The sequence below is a fragment of the Ruditapes philippinarum genome, unplaced genomic scaffold, assembly GCF_026571515.1.
Source record: "Ruditapes philippinarum isolate M1 unplaced genomic scaffold, ASM2657151v2 ctg1168_1_1_1_1, whole genome shotgun sequence".
Lineage (NCBI taxonomy): Eukaryota > Metazoa > Mollusca > Bivalvia > Venerida > Veneridae > Ruditapes > Ruditapes philippinarum.
Genome location: NW_026866966.1, coordinates 116526 through 139479, shown reverse-complemented (window position 1 = coordinate 139479; position 22954 = coordinate 116526). Strand labels below are relative to the sequence as shown.

The window sequence follows — 22954 nt, the reverse complement described above, 5'->3', positions numbered from 1 at the left end:
GTATCTTTTTTAATAAGGTTTTTTAATAACTTTTATTTAAAAAGATAGACTCACCCTGTTTTAAATCATTACCAAATTGGGGTGTTTTATTTTAACAGAAACTTAGGACGTTCTCTTTTAAAACTGAGGACATAAAATTTGAGTAAAAATCTAAACCCTTTTTTACGTTTAGTTTTAATAATACATATTTAATTTTTAATCTTTTTTTTGGTTTTTAAGTACAAGAGAAATTGAAATTAAACATGTGTACTATTTATTTAAGTTACCTGTGTCACAGTCCGGTTTGTTCAAGAGATCATGCAAGATGTCATACAGACGTAGGACTGAATTACATTGGCTAACTTAGACCATTTGTAAAATTTTTTGGTAAATTGTTGGGTTCTTATAGGCAAAAAATAAGTGAATGAAAATAAATTATTCACAGATAATTTATTATAGTTTAAAACTATACGTCTATACACAATAATAACAGTGACAGAATGCCATGATGCCCGTAAATATTATTGTGTATATACACTTGTGAACGGTTATTACATGTTACTACAGAAATATAATAATAGGATAACGGTATTACTGAGGTAAAGTACAGGTTGGTGTGAGAAGAGAAAATGTTTGACCTTCTATGAGACCCATTTTGCATTTAAAGATTAAAGACTGAAAAAAAAAACAATCAGTATTTATTTATAATTTATTTATGTTTGATTACTATGTAATACTCCATTTGCTAGTACAAATACGGTCTCAACATCGGGGTACATCGGAGTACATCTTGTTGAAAAGACAATTAAAAACATACAACATAAGTCAACAAAATTTACAAAATTTAATGATAAGTTACAAAAAGCAAACAAACACAACAAAAATTAACATTGCGGAACGTAAACTCTAGTCAAAGATAACGTCTACAATATGCTTTTATTATAGAACAAGCATTTGTTCGACCGCAAAGTACCAGTCGCGAGAAGGTAGGTGTTATCTTAAACGGTATATTGGTCAAAGCAACGAACAGTACGTCAATCATTTCAAACGAAAATGCGTAAATAGGGTGTCTCATTTTATTTCGGAAATATAGTTGTTAACATAACTTCACCAATGCTATATAAAAAAACAGGTAAGTATTAAATTTTAAAATCCTGAAAGAAAGTGATCCGTTTAAAGCATTAATCACAACAGAATTACATAAGAATTTAAGAATCGGTTTGATTGAGTCTGTACTTAAAGGATAATGAATAAGTGCAACATCCCTCACGCCCTCTAACACCGGCTTGAATAGTACTAAATTCTCAATTCTCTTAAGGCAAGTATACACTAATACATCACTAAAATGCAGTCTAAAGGTTATTAAGTAGATATTTAAAAGGTTAAGATACAAAATCACCGCTCCTCATCTACCGTGGTTTTGTCGGATCTGATTTGGTCTCGCAGAGGATAGTACTTTTGTTGACAATTCTGGTAAAAGTGCTAGTTGTGATCTTCTCATTGGTATCACGTACATTGTAACTTTATCATTGGTTTGTAAGTCCGATTGATCCTTTTCCTCTTCATCACCAGAATATTGAATTTCAGAAATTGTTGACTTGCGTCATGCCATCGACAATCGTCATGAAAGGAAGACGATTACGATGCAAAGTCCTAGAGATCTAGAATCATGACCCTTCCTTTTCTGACTTCGTAATAAGGTGTATAACCGTGGAGTTGCCGGACCACAACGTAAGTATATTGTTTCCAGCGGTCTTATTACTTTTGCTTCCCACTTGTTCTGACATCGAGGACAAGAACTCCTTGATGCATTAAAATGCTGCTAGCCTTCTCGTAATAGGTTGCGTTATTTGTAAGGCCTGTTTGTTTAAAAACTTCTCATGCCTTTTCATATGCTTACTTGAGGGGTCCACATAATTTTACCGCATACTCGTTTTGTGTCTCAGATGTTAAGTTGTATGTATGCAACCCTAGAAAAGCATCAGTAGAAAGACGTAGGTGGTGGCCAAACATCAAAGGTACGTTGTAAACCTTGTATTTTTTATGATGAATGACATTGTATATGTCACGAGGGTAATATACCGACATGTATAATATATTGTTTTTATGAATGTCTTATATATTCCCTGTACGTTTGTCATTTTGATATATCATATATGTATCTGTCCTTTTCCCTTATTTTTTCTCATTTTTATTCATCTTTTTCATTTATTGAAACATGTAACACTTAATGTCATTCTATATTATTCATAACAACTTATTTCTTGTGGACGGGCCTCCTAACATTTACTCACCCGGAATGGAAGGCACGAAGGCGCACATTGAAAACACTTCCATTGGTTTTCGCCATGAAATAACTGCGTTGCTTTTTCTTTCCACCTTAGTAAATTGTTTTATTTGTTGCCGAGCCATTACAGGCCGAAACAGCTCCTACTTTATTAGGAAAGAGGAGCCCTACGACGGGGTATATGCAAAAAACACGTAAATGAAGAATTTACTGAGCTTGACTTTTTCCTATAATTTGGTGAATCCAAGAAAGATGCGTTATGTGTCAAATTTTCATTGAAATATATTGAATAGTTATTGAGATATTGATTTGTAATCAATCCACGTAAAAAATGTACCCCTACATTTTATTGTAAAAACCAAGTTAAATGATATAAGTGATGATGTTCTATTACATATATATAATATCTCGGTGCTAAAACCACTCCTTTAAAGTTACAGATCCATTTTTTTCAAAGTATACTGTTAACAATTATAGGCTAGAAATACTATACCTTGCTTAAATAATAATAATAATAAAATAATAATAATAAATAATAAATAATAATAATATTATTATTGACTTTAACATGTTAACTGTAAGCAATCAGTATTTGGTCATCCGCTTGCATAACATACTTCTATTAGATGTTTCATCTATTTCTTCATTAAATTTTCAATCACTTATAAATCATATAAATTGTGAATGTTCACTAATAACAATAATGTAGCTGGATATAAACAAATAATTAAAATATACCAAAAACATAAATATTTTCAAAATCACGGCTCGAACCTTCAAGTGTGTGGACACTACAGTTCCTTCTTCCGATGGCTCTCCTAATTGAGCTTTGCGGGCAGGTGATTCAAAAATACAGATATATCTATACTACATATCTTATCTATAACTATTAGTTTTCAACCATTTTACACGGGACAAAAACTGTTCAGTTAACAGAGTACACACACTACGATAGTGTCACTATGGTATTCCACCATATTGTCTCGACTGTAAATTCTCACAAGATAACGTTTGATTGTTGTTGTTTAAAATAACTTGCGTTGCGTGCTTTCTTTTCAAGTCAGTATTTGCACTAAGAGGACGTGTTCTACGACTCTCCTCGCGACATTTAAAGAGATTTATATTAGACAGATATTTGTCAGGTAAGTTTCTGACTTACTTACTAAACTTAATTAATTGTATGAACAAATTGGTATCTTTCTACTATTTTTGCTGACCTTCTAAAACATTTGAATGTTTTAGAGCATTTGGAAAACACAGTAGGATGTTCCCACCAATCACTTATTTAACTTTAACATTTTTTTTCAAGGCTTTTTTGTTTTATTTGTTTCCAATTCTTTTCTCAATATGTAAATATACTTTTTGTTAAAGTTGTTATTATAGTTTCACTGTCTACACTTTTGAAGTGTTGATAATTATTCCAGTGTAAAGATACGAAAACGAGAACTATTTCCAAAGAACTGACACACTTCTCTTTAGTTGCTTGACTTATAATTGATTATCATTCAACTTGAAAAGCCAAAGTATATTTAATTGTTTGGGTACTTATAAACTCAACAGTTGACCATTTCTTCCTTTGATAATAGATATATGGTTAACATTTGCATAGAAACGATAAATTTGGCATTGAAATTGAGTATAGCTAAACGCACGCAACACAGTAATGTTCTTCTACTCAATATATTTATTGATTAAAACTTACATTATGATAAAAATATGATTAAAACTTTATTAATGATTAAAAAAAAACAACTGTCAGTAGTCTGGTTGTCGAAAAAAAGGGCACCTATCAAGGTCGGCAGACTGTCAAGGGAAATCTTAATATGTACTTTCAATATTATTCTTTTCATTCCGACTGTAACAGCAACAAAGCAATGTTGGTACATGTTATTCTTTAAACAATTATATTACGTATCTTTAAATGACGCTGTAAGTCAATGATATAAATTTTTATTTATGAAGTGCAATTACTATAATTATATTAGATAAAGGCTGAAAAAAAGTTAAACATTTAGGGTTAAAATTGGTTGAAACATTCCCCATATTAATTGGATGATATAGGTTCTATTCTGATTCACATCTTAGATTAAATAAGCGAGACTTTCTGTCCTATTTATAAAAGTGTAAAAACTGTGTGGAACGATAGTTTTAAACACATTAAATTGATTATCTTACTCTGTTTGTACAAAGAGATATTGTGTAGGTCAATTTTTATCTAATCTCCTTCTACAAAGCGTTGTGTCATGACTTCAAACATAATACTTAAATTTCATATTGAAAGAAAGAATCAAACAAAAAAAATCGTGTAACTTCAGTATCTTTACTTCAATGGAATAAAATGCAACGCTTTAGTTTAGATTAGAGGAATTCCATATAATGTGTTGTCTTTTTTATGACAAAATACATATAAACATCGAATATAACTCAATGATTGATAATTTTCTCTTGATATGAGACATATTAAGGGACATAATAATCAAGGGACATATTAAGGGACATAATTATTTCAAACTTAGGATGATACAAATAATTAGGGTTCTATATCTTAAGCATTAATCTACTAGCCTCTGGCGGTTTGTTCTTTATGGTAAGAGTCGTTTTCTAATGCAAATAACTCAAATCACACCAAGCCTTCCGCTTCTCTTGATTAAAATTGATTGTAACCCAAAGTATTCTCATACATATATTTGCGTGATGAGTCATGAATGATAAATCTTTATAAGATACAGCGAGGATTAAACTTGAATCTCTGAACAAATACGGTCCTATTTCTCCTATATCATAAACAGCTGTATTCTTTGTAAACAGGCGAAAATCATATTAAATGAAATAAGTCGTGTTTATGGGAACAATGAGATTTTTTATTTATATGTGAGATTTAATAAAAAAAACTCACCTCATGCACGCCGTCCGAAAACTGCAACTTTGCCAAAATGTGGTTAAAAAATAAAGGATTTGATTGCTACTGATGCATGATTTATGATTAGGTATAACAATGCGTTGGTATCTCTGTAGAAGCCGCTCATACAATTTTCAGACGTGATTTTAAAATGAGAAAGATAATTGCCGGATGGATACCCCATTTTTTTACAAAACAGCAACAAATTGCTGAAGTAAGAATCTCCAAACAATTGTTGAAACTGTTCAATAAATACAACAATCGATCTTTCGCAAATATCATCACTGTCCATTTTATTTTTCGGGGAGAAATATACATAACAATCTTTTGGCAACCAAAGGAAGTCAAAGACCTTGCATTGTGAAACGCACCATGAGCGTCAGAAATACATGAAATTTCCTGTACTAATCAAGGTCCTGCTACTCAAATTGCCTTACCAAAGGGTAAATCTGTAAATGCCAAATTTTACAAAGGCATGGTCTTTCATGCGTAAAAAATATTTAAAAAGTCTCTAACCAGCAACTAGTATCTGTGTTGTCAGTCAGGTTTTTGCATGACAATAATTCGTCACAAAAAGCGGCCATTGTACAAGTATAACTAATAACAGAAAAAGGTTGTCGAGCTTCACACTTTATTTGGCCAGTTCTTGCCCCTTGTGACTTTTTTCCTATTTCTGAGGCTCAAAAAACACTTTTCTGGAAGAAAATATCAAACACGAAAAAAGCTCGGTTCAACTATTTTCCAGTGTCTGAACAGTTAACCTCGAAATGATTATGAAAACGTATTTAAAAATTGCATTAGAATACTAAACTTGTGTAAATCACATGATGATGTATATTTTAAAGGACCTAGATAATTATTTTGGCACCGTTTATTTAGCACTTCTGAAAATTGGCCCAGTTGCATTCATATTTGAACACCCCTCGTATGGACACGAAACGTTTTTTATTGATCCATCAAAGTCTTTGTCTCATGTATTCCTTTTGATTGATAAAAGAAACCTTTCAGTTTCAGGTCTGAACAAACGACATCATGATTGTTTATCGGAAGCTGTTTTGTCGATGCTTAACGATAATATCAGTGACTTGCGTCTTTTGTGTCTATACAGAACCTACCAGGTAAAACAACATTCTGTATTAAGTTTTTATACTTTATGGATTTGTGTTTAATAAACAGTATTAAATTGACTTAAAACAATGGTAATTTTCTCTCTACCTTTATTGAATGTTCACAATGAATGCTTCGATGATACTTGGGAAAAAGTAAAATGCATGTACCATCATAACTAAATTATACACCAGATGATATTACAAAATGATAATATCAAACATGCTTTGCGTTCTTTGTCATATATGTTATCTAACAATGACATCTTATTTATGAAACGTCCAGTTATGACATTTTAGTGGAAAACCATAGAATAAATTATTTCCGAACAATCAATTTGTTTTGGACGTCACCGCTTTTTGAAAAAAGACCCGCTTGCGATTGAGTATTAACATACAAAGACAAGAAACGAAATATAGCTAAATAGGCATACCTTCTACTGTTATCATGTACATATAAGTAAGTTGATTATAGCACAGTGCTTGATACAGACTTGATAAATCTAACTGATGAAAATGCATTGACTTTTGTCTATGTCATTTATAAAGTAACAATTTAATTTTCGTATTTTTTCTTATTATACGCACTATTCATTTATTTCAATCTAAGCATTTTGTATTCTACCTTGTATACATAATATCTTTAGTGAACAACAAATAAAGCGTGTTAAGTATTGTCTTAAAATAGTTATGTAAACTACCGAACAGTTATTTTAAAACTTAATTCCAATATTCATCAATTATATAAGATCTCCTTCAGATTGTTAGAATGACAATTATACACGACAAAGGTTATTTTAAGATACATTAATACTGGTATACATACTATTTAACCATCTTTAAATATTTTCTTAGTAGTACATATTGCTAATATCAACTAAGACTGAATTATTCTATAACAACTATTCAAATGTCTTTGAATTTGTCTGCTTTACCCTGTCTTTCCGTATAGAATAAAAAGTTGTAGGTAATTCTCTTGTTCGATCAAAAAGTTTACTTCATTATTTGCCTGGTGTTTCGAAGCCAAATTAACCCTCAAACACAAAGAAATATTATGTGAAAAGGCAGTTTAGTAGTGCCGACAAATCAGCCTGAAATGGATCAGAGCCTCTGAAAAGACGTTCCTTTTTCCTTAGAATTGTCTCGGCATATACCTGTTGTAACAACGCAGGCATAAACGATAAATTCAACATGTTTCTCGATTAGGTTAAGCGATTATTTTATAAATCTTGTTTTCTTACTGTTTGGACCATGAACTTAAATAAAAACGGTACCTAAAAATATACAAACAAAGAGTCCAAAGGCTAACAGCAGATTAAAAAAGACCATGATTGTTTATTTCAGGAATGAACTCATGCGTTATCTATTGAAAGAAGCTGAGTATGATCACAACTTTCCACCGAGTACAGGTATAGTCCTGCATATCAACCTTGCTTAAAATTAGTTTTTCAGACTTTATTATCCAATTCTTAAATTTTTAAAATAAATATGACCTTGTTCATAAGGAGTTGTTTACTAAAGTCACTACATGTTTTCAATATTTTCCTTTGCTTTTATTTGAATTAAGTAATAACTTTATAGTTTATATCCAGTCACTTTATTTACAGAGAATGCTACTGATGTGTCTGTTCAACTTTACATCACTGATTTTAACTCGGAGAGTGATAAGGACAGAGTTAGTATTACATTACATCATTTCAATCGTTATGACTTTTATTATCTTCTTTATAAATGTATGTCATAACTGTCCATGTATCTCAAACTTGTCAACATCATCAATGTATAATCCTTTCGTTGTATCAAAGACCTTCTATTATAGACCATGTGACATTTTCTTAGTGGATGTGTGGCGGATAACAAAAGAACATACCGGTACTATTATAATAATATATGTTTAATAAACGAAACAACAACAACAGCAATGAAGCAGCTGAAAACAATTCTTTCTAAGATATAAATTTCATTTTATAAGCATCTTATTATCTTTTCTCGACTGGTATCTTACTTTATGTTATATCTAAATGTAATGATATTTTGGTATTGTTTAAGGAAATTGAGTTTACACTCAACCTTCGAATAAATTGGACAGATCCCCGACTAGACTTTACCAGAAACAATACAACATATGACGTAATCAAATTTGGAGATGATATAGTGGACAGCCTTTGGATGCCTGACTTATATTTTCTAAATGAAAGAAAGTCACAATTACATGGCTTGTTTGAACGAAACCAGCTGGCATACATTTACAAAAATGGAAGCGTTTTCTACAGTGGCAGGTATGCATTCTTATTATACAGCTGCTTCTTCCTTTTAGATCTTTTACTCGCTTTAGAAAGAAGAAAATTATCTTATATTGTTGTGACTACGAATTTACAGGGGTGTCAAATTTATAATATTTCCTTGCTATATTTACTTTTTTCTTACACATATTTTTCAAACAAATATCAAATTTTGTTTTCACACAATCTTTGTAATTTGGCTATGACTTATACTTGCCATATAGAAAAACAAAAAATTATCACTCATTTATTTTTTGAACTGAAACACATTATCAGCATAATTATCCTAATAAGCATCATCATTATCATATTATTTGTCGCCTTCGATAGCATTATCATGCCGTCGATACCATTATCGTCATAAGCAATATTGGTCTTCTCTTAATCATGTTTGATCAAGTACAAAATCACTTGCGAAATATTTGTTTTTGCTCGGCAAGCACAAGCCTACTGCCTTGTAACATTTACCTTGTACAGTTTATACTACGCTCAGTTAATATGATTTTATATCTTGTTCTGCTGACAGCTGTTTAAACAAATGCGATGTCCGACATTTTTGGTAATATTTTATTAGCCACGCGATATAAGCATATAGAATATTTCTCGGAAGATGCAAAAAAAAAAAAAAAAAAAAAACAGACACCAACATTATCTGGAAATCGGAGATCCGGTTTGGAAGGGTCTCTACACTGAATACACAAATACCATATAACTCATTCGAAATCTCTTGCACACTGTTCTTATTGACTTTAATGTAGGCTTAATGTTCATTCTGCGCCCACATTAATCGCTGTTTCTAAGAGGGTTTTCATTTATGCTTCAAATTATTTTGAAAATATCACATAAGCCTTTTAGTTTTTACTTTTTTGGCATTTTTGTACTTGGGTCATTTTATTTGAATAATGTTGGATCAAACTTAGGGTATGTTGCATGCATTTTAAATTTGTCATTTGACGTCATATTTGTGATGTGCAGACTTCATAGCCCAAGTTACTTGAAGCATAGTAACGTACAGTTAGGGTACTTATATACCACGCCCTTTTAGACCTCCAAAGGTATATTATGGAAAATACATGATATAAAAATATAATTTGTATTTCGACATTTGTACAAAAAAACTAGTTGAAGTGTGGCACTTTTCTCTCTCAAGTATTCATGATGTTATATGTACAGCCTCGTATGTACGTCCATCCGTATCGTCTGTGTAACAGTGTATTAATGTACGAGCATTGTTGGTTTTTTAAAAGCGAATATCCTAAAGCGGCGTGAAAGATGTTGGCATATTATTTTTTCTCATAAAGGGACCAAATCAATCCGAGTGTACAATTGTCATGTAATATTTGTAATTTCATAGTTTCCAATCAATTTCCCATAAGTTGATATTACCCTCGGCTAATTAAACTTGTGTGAATGTATAAATAATCTATATTCTTATGAATTTGCCTTTGAATACTCTTGTCATGGAATATTTCATTGAATATTCACCTAATCATATAAAAGGTCGACTAAAGGATATATAAATGCAATCAAATATGTTTTTTAGTGATGCGACTGTAAATATATGTATAAATTTGAGAAACGAGAGATTTTAGAAATACTATCGGTCTTAGCTGTGTTTACCGGCTATTTAACAACGGTTTGGAGTTTTGAGGTATTGACCACGAAGGCGGTATGTGTAAGTGGTTATTTTTTTCGCATCAAAACGAAAAACCCGGTGTTAAATAGCCGATAATCACCGCTCAGACCGATATTATTACGATTTTAACACACTAAAATAAGGAAGATCACTTATGCTATTTTTTCAACGGTGCCGCTTTCCGTATAATGCTGTCCGATTTTCGCACCCTTCTGTTACGAAGATATAGACATCATTTAACACAATAAATGATAAGGAAAAACGTTATTTTTATCAAATTTTCAGCAAAAAAACTTACGCCTTAGAATGGATTGTATTGTTTTGACATCGGTGTCACATTTATCATTGTTTTCATTCTTGTATGTATGAAATGACGTCAGCGTTTATGAATGAGTTGTATACTAAGGATGACGTCATAACGCTGCTTACGGATTGCCACCGTTTTGTCAATATATCTATTAACTGATATGGTTCAAATAAGTGGCGTTAATGTATATGAGATGTTATTATATTATTTCGGTATTGTTTGAAAAGAAAACATTATAAGAACTGAGAATATAAATAAAAAAGTATTTAATTGTTGCTTTAAAAGGCTTTGTAAACTATATAATCGAGGGAGAAAACATAACAGCCGCATATACAAGCAGTCCCTAACCAGTGTTAATCGGCAGTTTTAACACCGGTTTTTTTCTTCTTTGTCTATAGTGACAAAATCACGAGGAGTGCTATAATGAAAGATATATCTCGCATACCGTCAGCAAATGTTCAGTCATTAATTTTATTTAAATAAGTTTATATTTTCCTGATGTAACAAACGTTTGATTAGGAAGGTTTTATTCTTTACGATTTTTAAACGCAAGTAATATGTCCTCGTTTGTTTGCAGTAGTACATAAATCTGCAAAGAAAAGCTGATCGACGTATGATATTTTATTTTTCAATTCACAGTCAAATATGAATTAGGACCATTCTAAATAATATGTTTCATAAGACATTCCACTCATTGTAGGGTCGGCGAATTCTTTAAAAAAGGTGCAGTTTAACATTTATTCATCCGTCCATCCGAGGTAATATCTGCAATCGCGTGTATATTTGAGAAAATTGGCTTTCGACGATGAAAATGGAATTTTAACGCATTTTCTTTGATGATTTTATGACTTATTATATGTACCTTCAAAAGTTATACATTTCATATGTTATCAAATAATGATAAATCAATCATATTGATATATTTGTCAATCCTCAGTTCGACTCGTAGTCGACTATGACTAAATTTACTGTGTTATTAATAAGTACATACTGAGAATGATTTATGTCATCAATAAAAAGTTTAATGGGAAAAAGTAGTAATCAAAATCAACAGGCAAATGAATATATAATGTTAACGATAATGTTAGTCTCGATGGTTGTGGCTGAGATGAGGATAATAACAAGGGATTAGCATACATACAACCCTAAGCGAATGATTATCATGAACAAAAGAGATGATGACGATGAGCATAATGATTTTGGTAGATAGTGATGATGTTGATGATGTTGATGATGAAAATGATGATAATGCTTGAACAAATGATGAGAATGATGACGACACTTTATATGTAATTTGTTCTATAATTTAATAATAATTCTTTATCAAAAATATGACGATAAAGATGTAAACTACAATCAGTTCAGAGAATTACTAGTGCATGTTTATGCTGATAACGCTGCTAATTATATCGATTATAGGAATTAAGTTGTTGATTTCGACGATTATGATGAGAATGATGATACAAATGATGATGAAAATGATGCTGTCAATTGCGATGATGAAGATGATTAATTATTATTTTCTTATTGTATTGGATAATTTCATAATACATGATGATTTATATTATTTAGCTGCTGCTGATGATGGTTAGAATGTAGATTCTGAAGGGGATGATTTTTTTTCTAGTTTTACACAGTTTAGATATATCTCAGGGCCGACCAACTTTTCGACAGACGTGGGAATAACAAATTTAATAACTATTTTTGTTCGCAAGTGACTGAGTACTTATTAAACATTATTTTCTAATCAAAGTTTAGTGCCCACCAATTGTGATTACAATGATTATGGTAACAATGGCACAGAGATTGACGAGACAAATTTTACTGATAATATTGTACTATTGATTGAAATAATCTTTTCAGATCTGTAAATGTAATTGATAATCAAAATGTATTAGATTGCCTCGGACAGTGTTTTTCATGCCGATGCCATGCCAAAATAGCTATGAAAACGTTTTCTACAGCTTTGAATGACTTTCAAATGGCAAAACTTTGCAATGGCAAGACTACAAATTTTGAGTGTCTTAAAACCCTAAAGTAAGTGTAAGGATAACATTCAATACGCTGTATGTCTTTTTAGTGAAAAGCGTATTGATCATGCCAAAGTACTGAATACCCATGGCAAAGTCCAATTGGCTATGGCAAATGAAAAATTTAATGCATTTCTACGAAATGTAGTAAAGAATAAAAAAAGGAACATATTAACTTAAAAACCTATTTGATATTACAAAATTTTAAAAAGTTAATTATACTTAAGTATGTAAAAGAGACCGGGTTATATTTGACTAGAATGGCAAAAAGAAAACGGCAGCTATTCGGAATGACTAAATAATCGCTGAAAGATGCACTAAAATTCATGCAAACAATGTAATAAACCTGTATTTAAGGTATGAGCCCCCAATGGACACTATAAGGAACTATAATATTGACAACATAGATCTGTTATATACCTAAACGGACATTTGTATGCAACATTTAAAGAAAGTTTACCGTATTGTTGACGAGGTAAAGTGACTGTTCATACTTAAAACTTGGCTACTAGAAGGGCTCTCTTTCAGAAATGAGAAACTCTCAATAATCTATCATATAATCAATATGAAGAAAATATCTCCATTTGATCATTGAAACAAATAATAGCATTAAACTAACAAATGACACAAGAAAAATTTAAGTGTTTCTACTAAAAATGTTTGAAATATGTATACAATTTTTACCCTACCCGACTACATTTCAAACCCTTGATTGACAATTTGCCTAATAGCCCTAAAATTACAAAAATGAGGGACTGTTTTCAAAGTTTGCCTAAATTTTTGTCAAAGTATACTGGTTGATCTTGACAAATATGAAATACTTTTACCGTCTTGTTTTTTTTTTTATTAGACTTTGAAAATATCAGGTATCATATCTGATAATAAATTTGGCATAATTTAGCAATCAAATACCAATAAAAATTTTATACTTAAAATGAAACACATTTTTCTTACCAAGAGTGATCCAAAAGACACAAAAAATGTTGAAAGAAAAAATTAGAAAGGAAAAAAATAGTTGCCCCTTATGGGGCTTGAATCCGTGCTATTCAGCTTCAATACAGTTGACAGCAGTTTGAGCCTATTTGAATACGCTTCAAAGTAGAAATAATGCATTAGGTGGATCATACCTTAAAACCAGTCTTTGAGCCTTACGTGTAAAATTGTTTAATGATATTTTATTTATTATGACAGCTAATTTTCAGAATTTTAAAATAATTACAATAATTATGCATGTTTTATGTCAAACAAAGTAAAAAGCGGATGTCTTACTTTAGTAGCATAGTAAACATTAAGATGTATATGTAATTGTATATATCAACTTATTGAAACATAATAATGATTCATATTGCAGGTTTAACATTAAGTTACACTGTGTAATGAGCTTTGAGAAATACCCATTTGACACACAAAAATGCCCAATAGAAATTCAAAGCTGTAAGTATTTCTTTTCATTTAGATATAAGTAAAATAAATGGTTGGTTTGAAAAGTGACAAAATAAGTCATGCATGTTGTCATTGAAATAATATTCAAAAGGAAAATGTTTGTTAGGTTAAGATTGTTTACAGTGAATGACTTAGTAATTTATCTCAGTTTAGTATGATTAAAACGATTATTGACTTTCAGATGCTTATTCGACAGACTATGTTCTTCTTCACTGGAATGGAGAAAATGCCATACAAATTGACCCTGCATCTGATCCAATCAGACCTAAAATACCATCCCAGGGCCAAAGCATTGAGACCAGAAATACCTACCCGATAAGTAATACATTTGGTGTTTCTTTTAAACTATCATTCTAGAAAATTACAACTGTATTTCAATTTGAAGGTTACTTCGGACATTGGTTGTTTGTATGTATTCAGTCGTTGTTATGTAGCTACAGGGGTACATTTTTTAATATCAATATTTCACAACAATATTATTGACGATTTCAATGCCCGGTATGTAGAAACGTTTCATTTTCAATTTAAGGCTAAACATCGTATTTTATCGATAAACAATTCCCTTAAAACAACATTGTATTCATTTTGACATTTTCTTCTGCATGTTTTAAGGAACGATGGAACTTTTTCAAATTCACGTAAATTTGTTTCAATGTGTCTTAATATGCAAAGAATTAGTTGTTTCTATTATTCTATTCTATTGAAGCCGGAGAATTTTCAACACTTAGAACAGAAATAGAAATACCACGTCCAGATGGATCATATAATATGATGATCACAGTTCCTTCTGTCATTCTTGTTGTAACAGCGCTAACATCATTTCTCCTTGGAGACAATATAACACCACGCATAGGTGTTCCTACGGGTACTTTGATATCCTTGTTTGTACAGTGGTCAGGAACATACGCTCGACTATCACTTGATTCCACATTGGGGTATTTAGATAACTGGATGTGTGGACACTTAATTGTTCTCGGAATCATTCTTTTAGCAAATGCCTTGATATGTCATTGCAAATATCAAAAGGTAAGGATAAGACATACATATAACCTCATGGAAAATATAAAACATTTGTTTACATTCTATTATAAGATTAAGTTTTACCACTCAGCAAGGGTTGCTTTCTTGTATAAATGAACTTATTCTGACGTTATTTTTGATAATTATTATAATTATAAGATTTGTGCATTATTTTGGATAGGAGGATAGGTTGTCCAATTTAGACGTTTAGACTTCCTTTAAAATTTACAAGGAATAATTATAACCGAGCAAAGATTTTTTGTTCATTTTAAAATTTCAAGCTGAAATCAGGGAATCTTATAGGCCATTTTAAATAAGCTTGATAATCTATAGGATCTTTCAGAAACGTTTACACGTACGAATTTTAAAAATATCTAATTAAAAGATGTTTCGGAAACAAAATTCCCATCTAAATTATTCGTATATTTAAAATCTTTGTAATTCTTCCCAATAAACATTATACGCGGCTTTTAAAATAGTGTTACATAATATTGTAGTAATTGTGTTAATATATAACTCAACATAAGAATTTACCAAAATATAAATGACATTCTTGAAGTTTTGTCAAAGATAGCTAGAATTCCAATAATGTCCACGATCCCGGAAAATACGTGCATACCAAATGACACCAATTGTCAGGTGCACTAAGTAGTTTATATTTAGTGTTCATGTATATCATATGATCATTGATGTGATCAATTGTTAAAATCGATATATGTTTGCGTACTTATAAAGCATTTATTAATGTGTATATCAATACCATTTAGTAATATACCTTGCAACGGTTATAAGAGCTTGTGCAAAAAATACATATAGCTTATGCAAGTTAAAGCGGTTTTAACTCGTCCGATAATCTTTTTTTTTGCGAAATCGGAAACCTTTTTTCTGTTGATTCATACCATTTACCCTTTTTATATACGTTTTTAAAACAATTTAAGGCATTGGGCAACCACAGCTTTCATAACGCAACATACCACTTAAAATGTATTGGCTTGATTATTGCTTCATTGTTCACTCGTGCAGTAAGTTACAAGAAATATCGAGTTACATCGAAACCGTTTTGTACATTTGAGTCGAAAGTCGTATATATATTTTTTGTTGGACTCAATTTCATCCATACCATATGCCACAGAAAATTGAATTGCACAATTTGGGACAAACATTGCAAGTTTCCATTTATTTTGATTTCAGACCATAAAATGATTTTCAGTATTGTATGTTATTTACACCACATTTGACTTATGAATTTTACAGTTTAATTATCATTCAATAACATGTGTTTTAGGGCCATTCAAGGTGACTTAAATATCTTTAAGACATTTACGACGACATTGTTCTATATACCATACATGAATGTTATTGAAACAGAATAGAACTAACTGTAAACACATCATAATTTTTTAGCAGCAATATTCATAAGCTGAGACATAAAGTCTTGCACATAAGAAAAACTCACAATTAAAAGTAATGTTTCGGTAGGTCAAAAAAATACATGACATAAAATCAACTATAGACGGTAAACATCTCGTGAAATCACCGTACATATCATTTTTACGGCTTACATGTGTTACTACAAAATATCAACCGCAATTACAAAAGTAACTTCTATATGTAGTGATATCAGTGTAGGCTCCTCTCTAAATTTGTGTCTTAAAGCTGTTATTAAAACATTGGCTCAAAAAATTCCGATGACGCTATGTGTATCTTCTGTATTTTTCTATAGGACAAAGACAGAAAATGTATTCGGTGGTGTAAAAGATTTGCTGTTCCTCTACAGGTACAGGTTTGTTTTAATGAAGTTATTGTAATTTATACAGTACGCTCAGCGCGACTTTTTCAAAACCCGCGTGACCCCGCGGATGAGGTTTACCGCGGACGAAAATTTGCTCAGATATTGTCCGCGTGACCCCGCGGACAGAAAATTTTCACCACCGCGGACATAAATCGGCGGCTGAAACCGTTTCCCCCGCGGAACGCAGTGGTAAATTGCGGAGGAACGCGGCGGTCAAACACCGGTCAACGCGGTGGAAACCTTAAATTTTAAAAATTAATTACTGTATTTAAACATCAGTATACGTACGTACATGTACTGTAACATGTACTGTACATATACATGTAACTATGTGTAAAATTTGTTTGTTTTCTTTCTTTTTTGTTGTAATAAAAGTACATGTACAAATGCAGTATTTTTCTTGTTCTTCTTCTTGTTATTGTGTTGGGTAATGTATAATATGTATTCAACATCAAGATAAATCATTGTCGTCACAACTTCATGGTAGTGAGAAACTTGAAGTCAAATAATGAAAAATTCGGCATATGACATTTATGAAAAAGATACTACAACAATTTATATGCCAGCTTTTGTTTCTTATTTAAAAACTTTGAAAACGTAACCCTCAACAATTTTATTCAGGCAATATTCCAGGACGTCTCTTTCAATTGTCAGATGCGTTTTACTGTTTCTGTTTATTTGCATGTTGATCATAAAGTCTTATATTTTATTTGGAACATTAAAAGAAAGCATTTATTTCACCAAAATATACATTAAATGATATTTTGATTTATCTAATTACAGGTGTGAGCGTAATGTATATGTTTTGAAGTTTGTATCAACTGATGAAGTTTATTTTCATTTTTGTTTTAGTAGTTTGTTTGCTTGTTCTTTTTTATTTTTTTTATAGATTTTTTTTGCAGAATTTTGTTAAACTTGACGTTATACTTTTGTTGTTTTATTATGAACAGTATGCATGTACATACATGTATATAATGCAAACGAGCACATGGCAGTTATTTTCTAAGAACATCCATCGACCGATTTTCAAGTTAAAATATTTCATTTTAATTTTATCTTAAGATATTATTGTTCATAGGAATAATAGTATTTGTAGACAACATGTAGTTTTAAGTACATACAATTGAACGTAATTGTCTTTGCTTTCTTGTATTTATTATATTAAGTTTTCATTGAAATTAATTCCGAAGATAATGTAATTTTATAATTTGTAAAAGGCAGCCTAATTATTATTTTTTTTAATGGGTGCGGAAATTGTTTTTAACGCGTTTGGTGCTTATTATATATAGTTATCATACATCAAGAGCGCTGGAATAATAAACAAGCTTTTCGTTGTCTGTTCAAACAAAGATGCATTTTAATCGTTTTGTATTTACAGAAAATAAACATAATGGTCAAAGCTCACTTTGGGTTTAGCGTGGCTATCCTGTAAAGCCATTAAGCCATTAGGCGGAAGGGATAGTGGTAACTGCATTATATTGTAAACGGCATCTGGCTATATGCCTTTGCAACTTATCCAACAAAGCGGTTCAAGAAAATGAAACCCTTCGATTTCTCATTTAATATTATATATACAATGATGATAACAAGTTGAATAAATTAATGACATTTGTTTATAAGCCGGGACATAACTCTTCCGAATCGTTTATAGTTTCTTCAAAAGCATTTTGTTTTAAGGCGGAGTCATCATCTAAAAGTGTGAATCAACTGGAGGAAAAAAATGGTACTTTGCAGAAAAGAGATAACCCCAATAAACAATCAGCGAGGGAAACATATATGAATCAGGTTCATATTATACGATATATAACGTCATTTTCTGAATTCATACATAAAATGGAAAATATTTCTATTTAAAACTAAAATTATTAAGGTATTTTTGTGAGATCTGCGTGACATTGTCCTCATTGTTTCCCATTTGGTAACTTACTAGTCTAAAGAAAATTGAGTAACTTTCTAAACCAGGAACAACCGAAAACATTGTGCAGCTTTTGTTATGTGATTTTTGAAGTGTATTAATCTAAATGTCTCTTGCGGAAAATATTGGTTGAATTAAAACATTATATATATATATATTTTTTATATATAATGTTTGTAATAAATATGATAGTTATATTTTTTAAATACATTGATGGAACATTTTCCAGCACGGCTTACTTTCAAGTTAAGGTCATGATATAAATTTGTTAAATTATCATGTATAAAGTGGCTTAACCAAGTAAACTAATTAATGTCTAATTGATTATTTTTAATCAAGTGGGACATTTCTATTCCGAATACAATCGTTTATTGTTTCTTAATAAAGCATTTATTGGCAGGGCAATCATCTAATAGTGTATATCAAAAAGGAAAGGTTTCATTGCAAATAAGACATAACCCCAATTACCGAAAGATATGAATCAGGTTCATATTATATGATACAGAACATCATATATCTTCATTTATTAAGAAAATAATAAAATATTAATATCTTAAGATATTGCGTTTGAAATGAACACAAATGTCTTAGGAAGATGTATTTATGACACAGATTGAAAATTAAGAAGATAGATCTAATGAAACAGAAAACAGGACTACTTTAAGACAAGATTAAATGAAAAGTCATTTTATAAGATCTAAGAGCTAAGTAGATTGAGGAATTTTTGTGAAAAGCCAACCAACTATTTCTTTAATCTAGAAACAAATAATTATATAATTGAAACTACACCTTTTTTACAGAAAAATGGTGGGTCCTAGTTAACAATCACACAGATAATTTACAGTAGGCAGAGTCTTATTACAAACAATTATATACAAAAGTAAAAGTGGGAGAGAACTATACAAAACAAATGGCAAAAAAGGTTCAAATCTGTTTAAGATATGTTAATGAACATTTATCAAGGCAGGTTTACATCCCAAGAAACATTTTGAAAGTTATTACAAAAGTCTTTTTTTTTCGTCTAGAATTCAAAAGATAAATGTATTTGTGTAAACGAAAATGTATTGTTCTAAATCAGAATGGGCTGAAAAAAAGCTTAAATGTAGCTTTATCAATTGTTAAAACTACAAACATTTTGGAAAATAAACTGTCAAATTGGTCCATGGAAACTTACTACTTAAGATATACAATATCGTTGCAATAATCAATTATTTTCTTATGATTAAATTTAAGATTGTTTAAAGTGAATTGGTCTACAATTGGCACAAGTTTGTTTCTGTTGTTTTTTCACAAACGAACAATTTGAATATTCTTTTAAAAAATTGCTAGAAGTAAATTAAATGCAAAGTGTATCGGTATGAACATTTGAAGATTTCAATAGGTTGCATTTCATTGTAAAGCAATTTACTAAAAATACAAAATGATGTTTCTGTATTTGTATATTGAAATTGCTGTGTTAAATTTTATTGCAGTTACTACTTTTATCTCAATTATCTGAATTTTACAATATATTGATGTAACATACATATGTCAAGTATATGTAATTAAATTGAACACAATATTGCGAGATTTAGTGAGTTCTGAAAGCAATATTTATCTGTACACCCAGTGAATTTCTATAGATATGGCCTCTGACTGTCTCTCTGCAAGTCCATCAGTCCGTAAAAAGAAACTTTCGTGTTTTGACATAAATGGATATAAGTGATCATTATCATCATTATACGACAATTTGCAGAACGCAATAATGTTGTTCCTATTCTCAAGGTAAAGTTCACACGTTCAGGTTAAGTGTCAAAAAGTTTATATTTCATTTCCGCTTCATACCATTTTAACCGCTGAAACAAGTTTAAAATAACTCGGCACAAGTGATCACAATTATAAGGCGATGTACCGAACGCAATAATTAGGTTACTATCCTAAGGTCAATGCCACAGGGTCAAATGTAAAAATGTCTACATTTCGTGTTTCCGCATTGTAACTTTTAAACAGCTCTTTTTATAATAAATTGTCACAAGTGATCACCATTATGAGACGATGTGCAGAAAAGCTGAACAATAAATGTTTCACTGCTTCAAATAGTAAATCTCCTTCTGCAAAGTTGGTGGTGGTTATATAAATGACCTCCGTCTGTCAGACTGTCTGTCTCTTCGTCAGTAACACCTTTGTTGCCGCTCTATAACTTTCAGAACGTTAAAAAATGAACTTCATGAACTTGCACAAGTAATCCCCATTAAAAGACGACATGCAGAGCGCAATAATTGGGTTGCTAGCACAAGAAGCAAAGTCAAACTTAAACGTCAACAGTTTAAAAGTCAACATTTCGTTTCTACACCATAACATGCCAACCACTGCATTGTTTTTATGATAACATGGGTGAAATTATTACCATTATGACACCATGTACAGAGCACAACAAACAAGACACTACCTTCAATATCAGGTTCACACTCAAAAGTCCAATGTAAAACATCTATTTTTCATGTCTTTTTTAATTACGTATTGAACAATTCAAAGGTCTGTTAAGAATTTAGAACAAATGATCCGCAACCTGACATAATCTGCCCTGCACAACATCAAGATTGCTACCCCGAAGCTACATTGATGTTTCTACGTCTAAGGTAAAGGTTATATGTTCTCCATAACTTTTTGACTTCATGAAAAATTTTAAATAAAATGGCACAAATAATCAGGAGTATGAAAATATTTGCTTATGATGTGCAAGGCAAAATCATCAAGGTCATAGTTGGTTAAAGGTCGGGAAGTACACATTATTCGGAAGGTGATTTAGCTGTCCTTCAGACTGCCTTGTTCAAGTAAAAGTCCATAATTTCAATTTCTTAAGCATTTTTATTATTTAGAATTCTACATTTGTCTGCCGCACAAGTATGGCATTATCCTTGTTGTTTCCCAATAGTTAACTTAAGTGTATACGATATTGAGTAACTTCCTAAACCAAAGAACAACAAAATATATTAATCTTTGGCAGTTTTTCTTATGTGATGTTTAAAGTCTGTTAAACTATACACTATAAATGATGCGAAAGAGTATTGGTTGAATTAAAAAAAAATACATTGTATGTGTTTGTTTGAAATAAATATGATATGTTTTTGTTTAAAATAACCATGAAAGTTTAATATGTACGAAATAATTGTTAAACGGATCAAACAGTAATTAAATAAATTAAAGCGGAATAATTCATCGGCTTATTCAAGTTCTTTGTACGAGATTGGTGGCATTTTTTTGTTCACGGCTTACTTTCAAGGTCGGAAATACATTTGTTTTATAATAATGTAAACAGTGCCTTAAACAAAGTTAACGTATTAATGCCTCATGGGTAATTTTAAATTAGCAGGGACATTAATTTCTCGGATAGAGTCGTTTATAGTGTCTAAATATAGCATTTTGTTTTAAGGAGGCAGGGCCATCACCCAGTGGTGTGAATCAACCGGTGGAAAAAAATGTTCCAGTTCACACAGATAAAACCATTAACGGATCAACAATTGAAGCAATAAAACAGGTACATATTATATTAAACAATTATATCATGTTTATATATTTATTCAAAAGATAAAACTAATTCATATTTAAAAATTGAAATATTGTTTTATTTTGGTGAGTTCTGTGTGCAAGATTTATTGAAACAACCCTTAAGTTTTACAGTTAATAATTCAAAAGTTTATCAAAGCGTAATATTTAGAGTTCTAGAGTTGACTTGCAAACAAACATGATACTGTTTTAAATATGTCTCATTCGTTTACTTGCTAGTATATACGAATATTAAGTAACCGTCTAAGTCGTTAACTAAACGAATTAATTATGCAGCTTTTGATATGTATTTTTTAGATTGTATTAAATTTTAACGAAATTAGCTGAAAATGTGTTGATTGAATTCAATAAGAGAATATATCCCGTGGATAATGCTTGTTCAGATATTGAAGTTTATTGCCATAAAACGTACGTGGCGCGTTCATAAAACATAGCTAAAGGGATCATTGCAGAATATTTCCTTGGATTATATAATTTCTTTGTAAGATTTTGGTAGCTTATTTTCAAGGTTGGCATATATTTGGGTGAAGTGAAGTCATATTTTCAAGGTCATTTCAAAAATGTAGATAACTTTTTCAGTAGCTGACATTTTCCAGAAATCGTTCATGTATAATGCTTGAATTAACATTTTACGATAAGTTTTTTCGGTAGTTCGATAGTTGTGTACTTTTTTTCACTTTTTTACTATGGTATCTTTACTTTTACAGATAAT

The 22954-nt window shown here is 30.8% G+C and overlaps 1 protein-coding gene across 3 annotated transcripts in view; it reads left to right on the top strand.

The window, feature by feature from the left end:
- The first annotated feature begins 3293 nt into the window (after positions 1-3293).
- LOC132734361 (glutamate-gated chloride channel alpha-like) overlaps positions 3294-22954 on the top strand; it is a 49758-nt gene continuing 30097 nt past the window's right edge. For 2 of the 3 annotated variants that reach the window (XM_060721090.1, XM_060721088.1), the window contains exons 1-11: positions 3294-3408; positions 6174-6283; positions 7616-7680; positions 7879-7946; positions 8321-8550; positions 13878-13960; positions 14151-14288; positions 14676-14995; positions 16713-16772; positions 18459-18566; positions 22109-22213. In XM_060721090.1, coding sequence (XP_060577073.1) covers positions 6198-6283; positions 7616-7680; positions 7879-7946; positions 8321-8550; positions 13878-13960; positions 14151-14288; positions 14676-14995; positions 16713-16772; positions 18459-18566; positions 22109-22213 — 1263 coding nt within the window. In that variant the 5' untranslated portion in view covers positions 3294-3408; positions 6174-6197. The remainder of the gene's footprint in view (positions 3409-6173; positions 6284-7615; positions 7681-7878; positions 7947-8320; positions 8551-13877; positions 13961-14150; positions 14289-14675; positions 14996-16712; positions 16773-18458; positions 18567-22108; positions 22214-22954) is intronic. The other variant, XM_060721089.1, reaches the window with a different exon arrangement.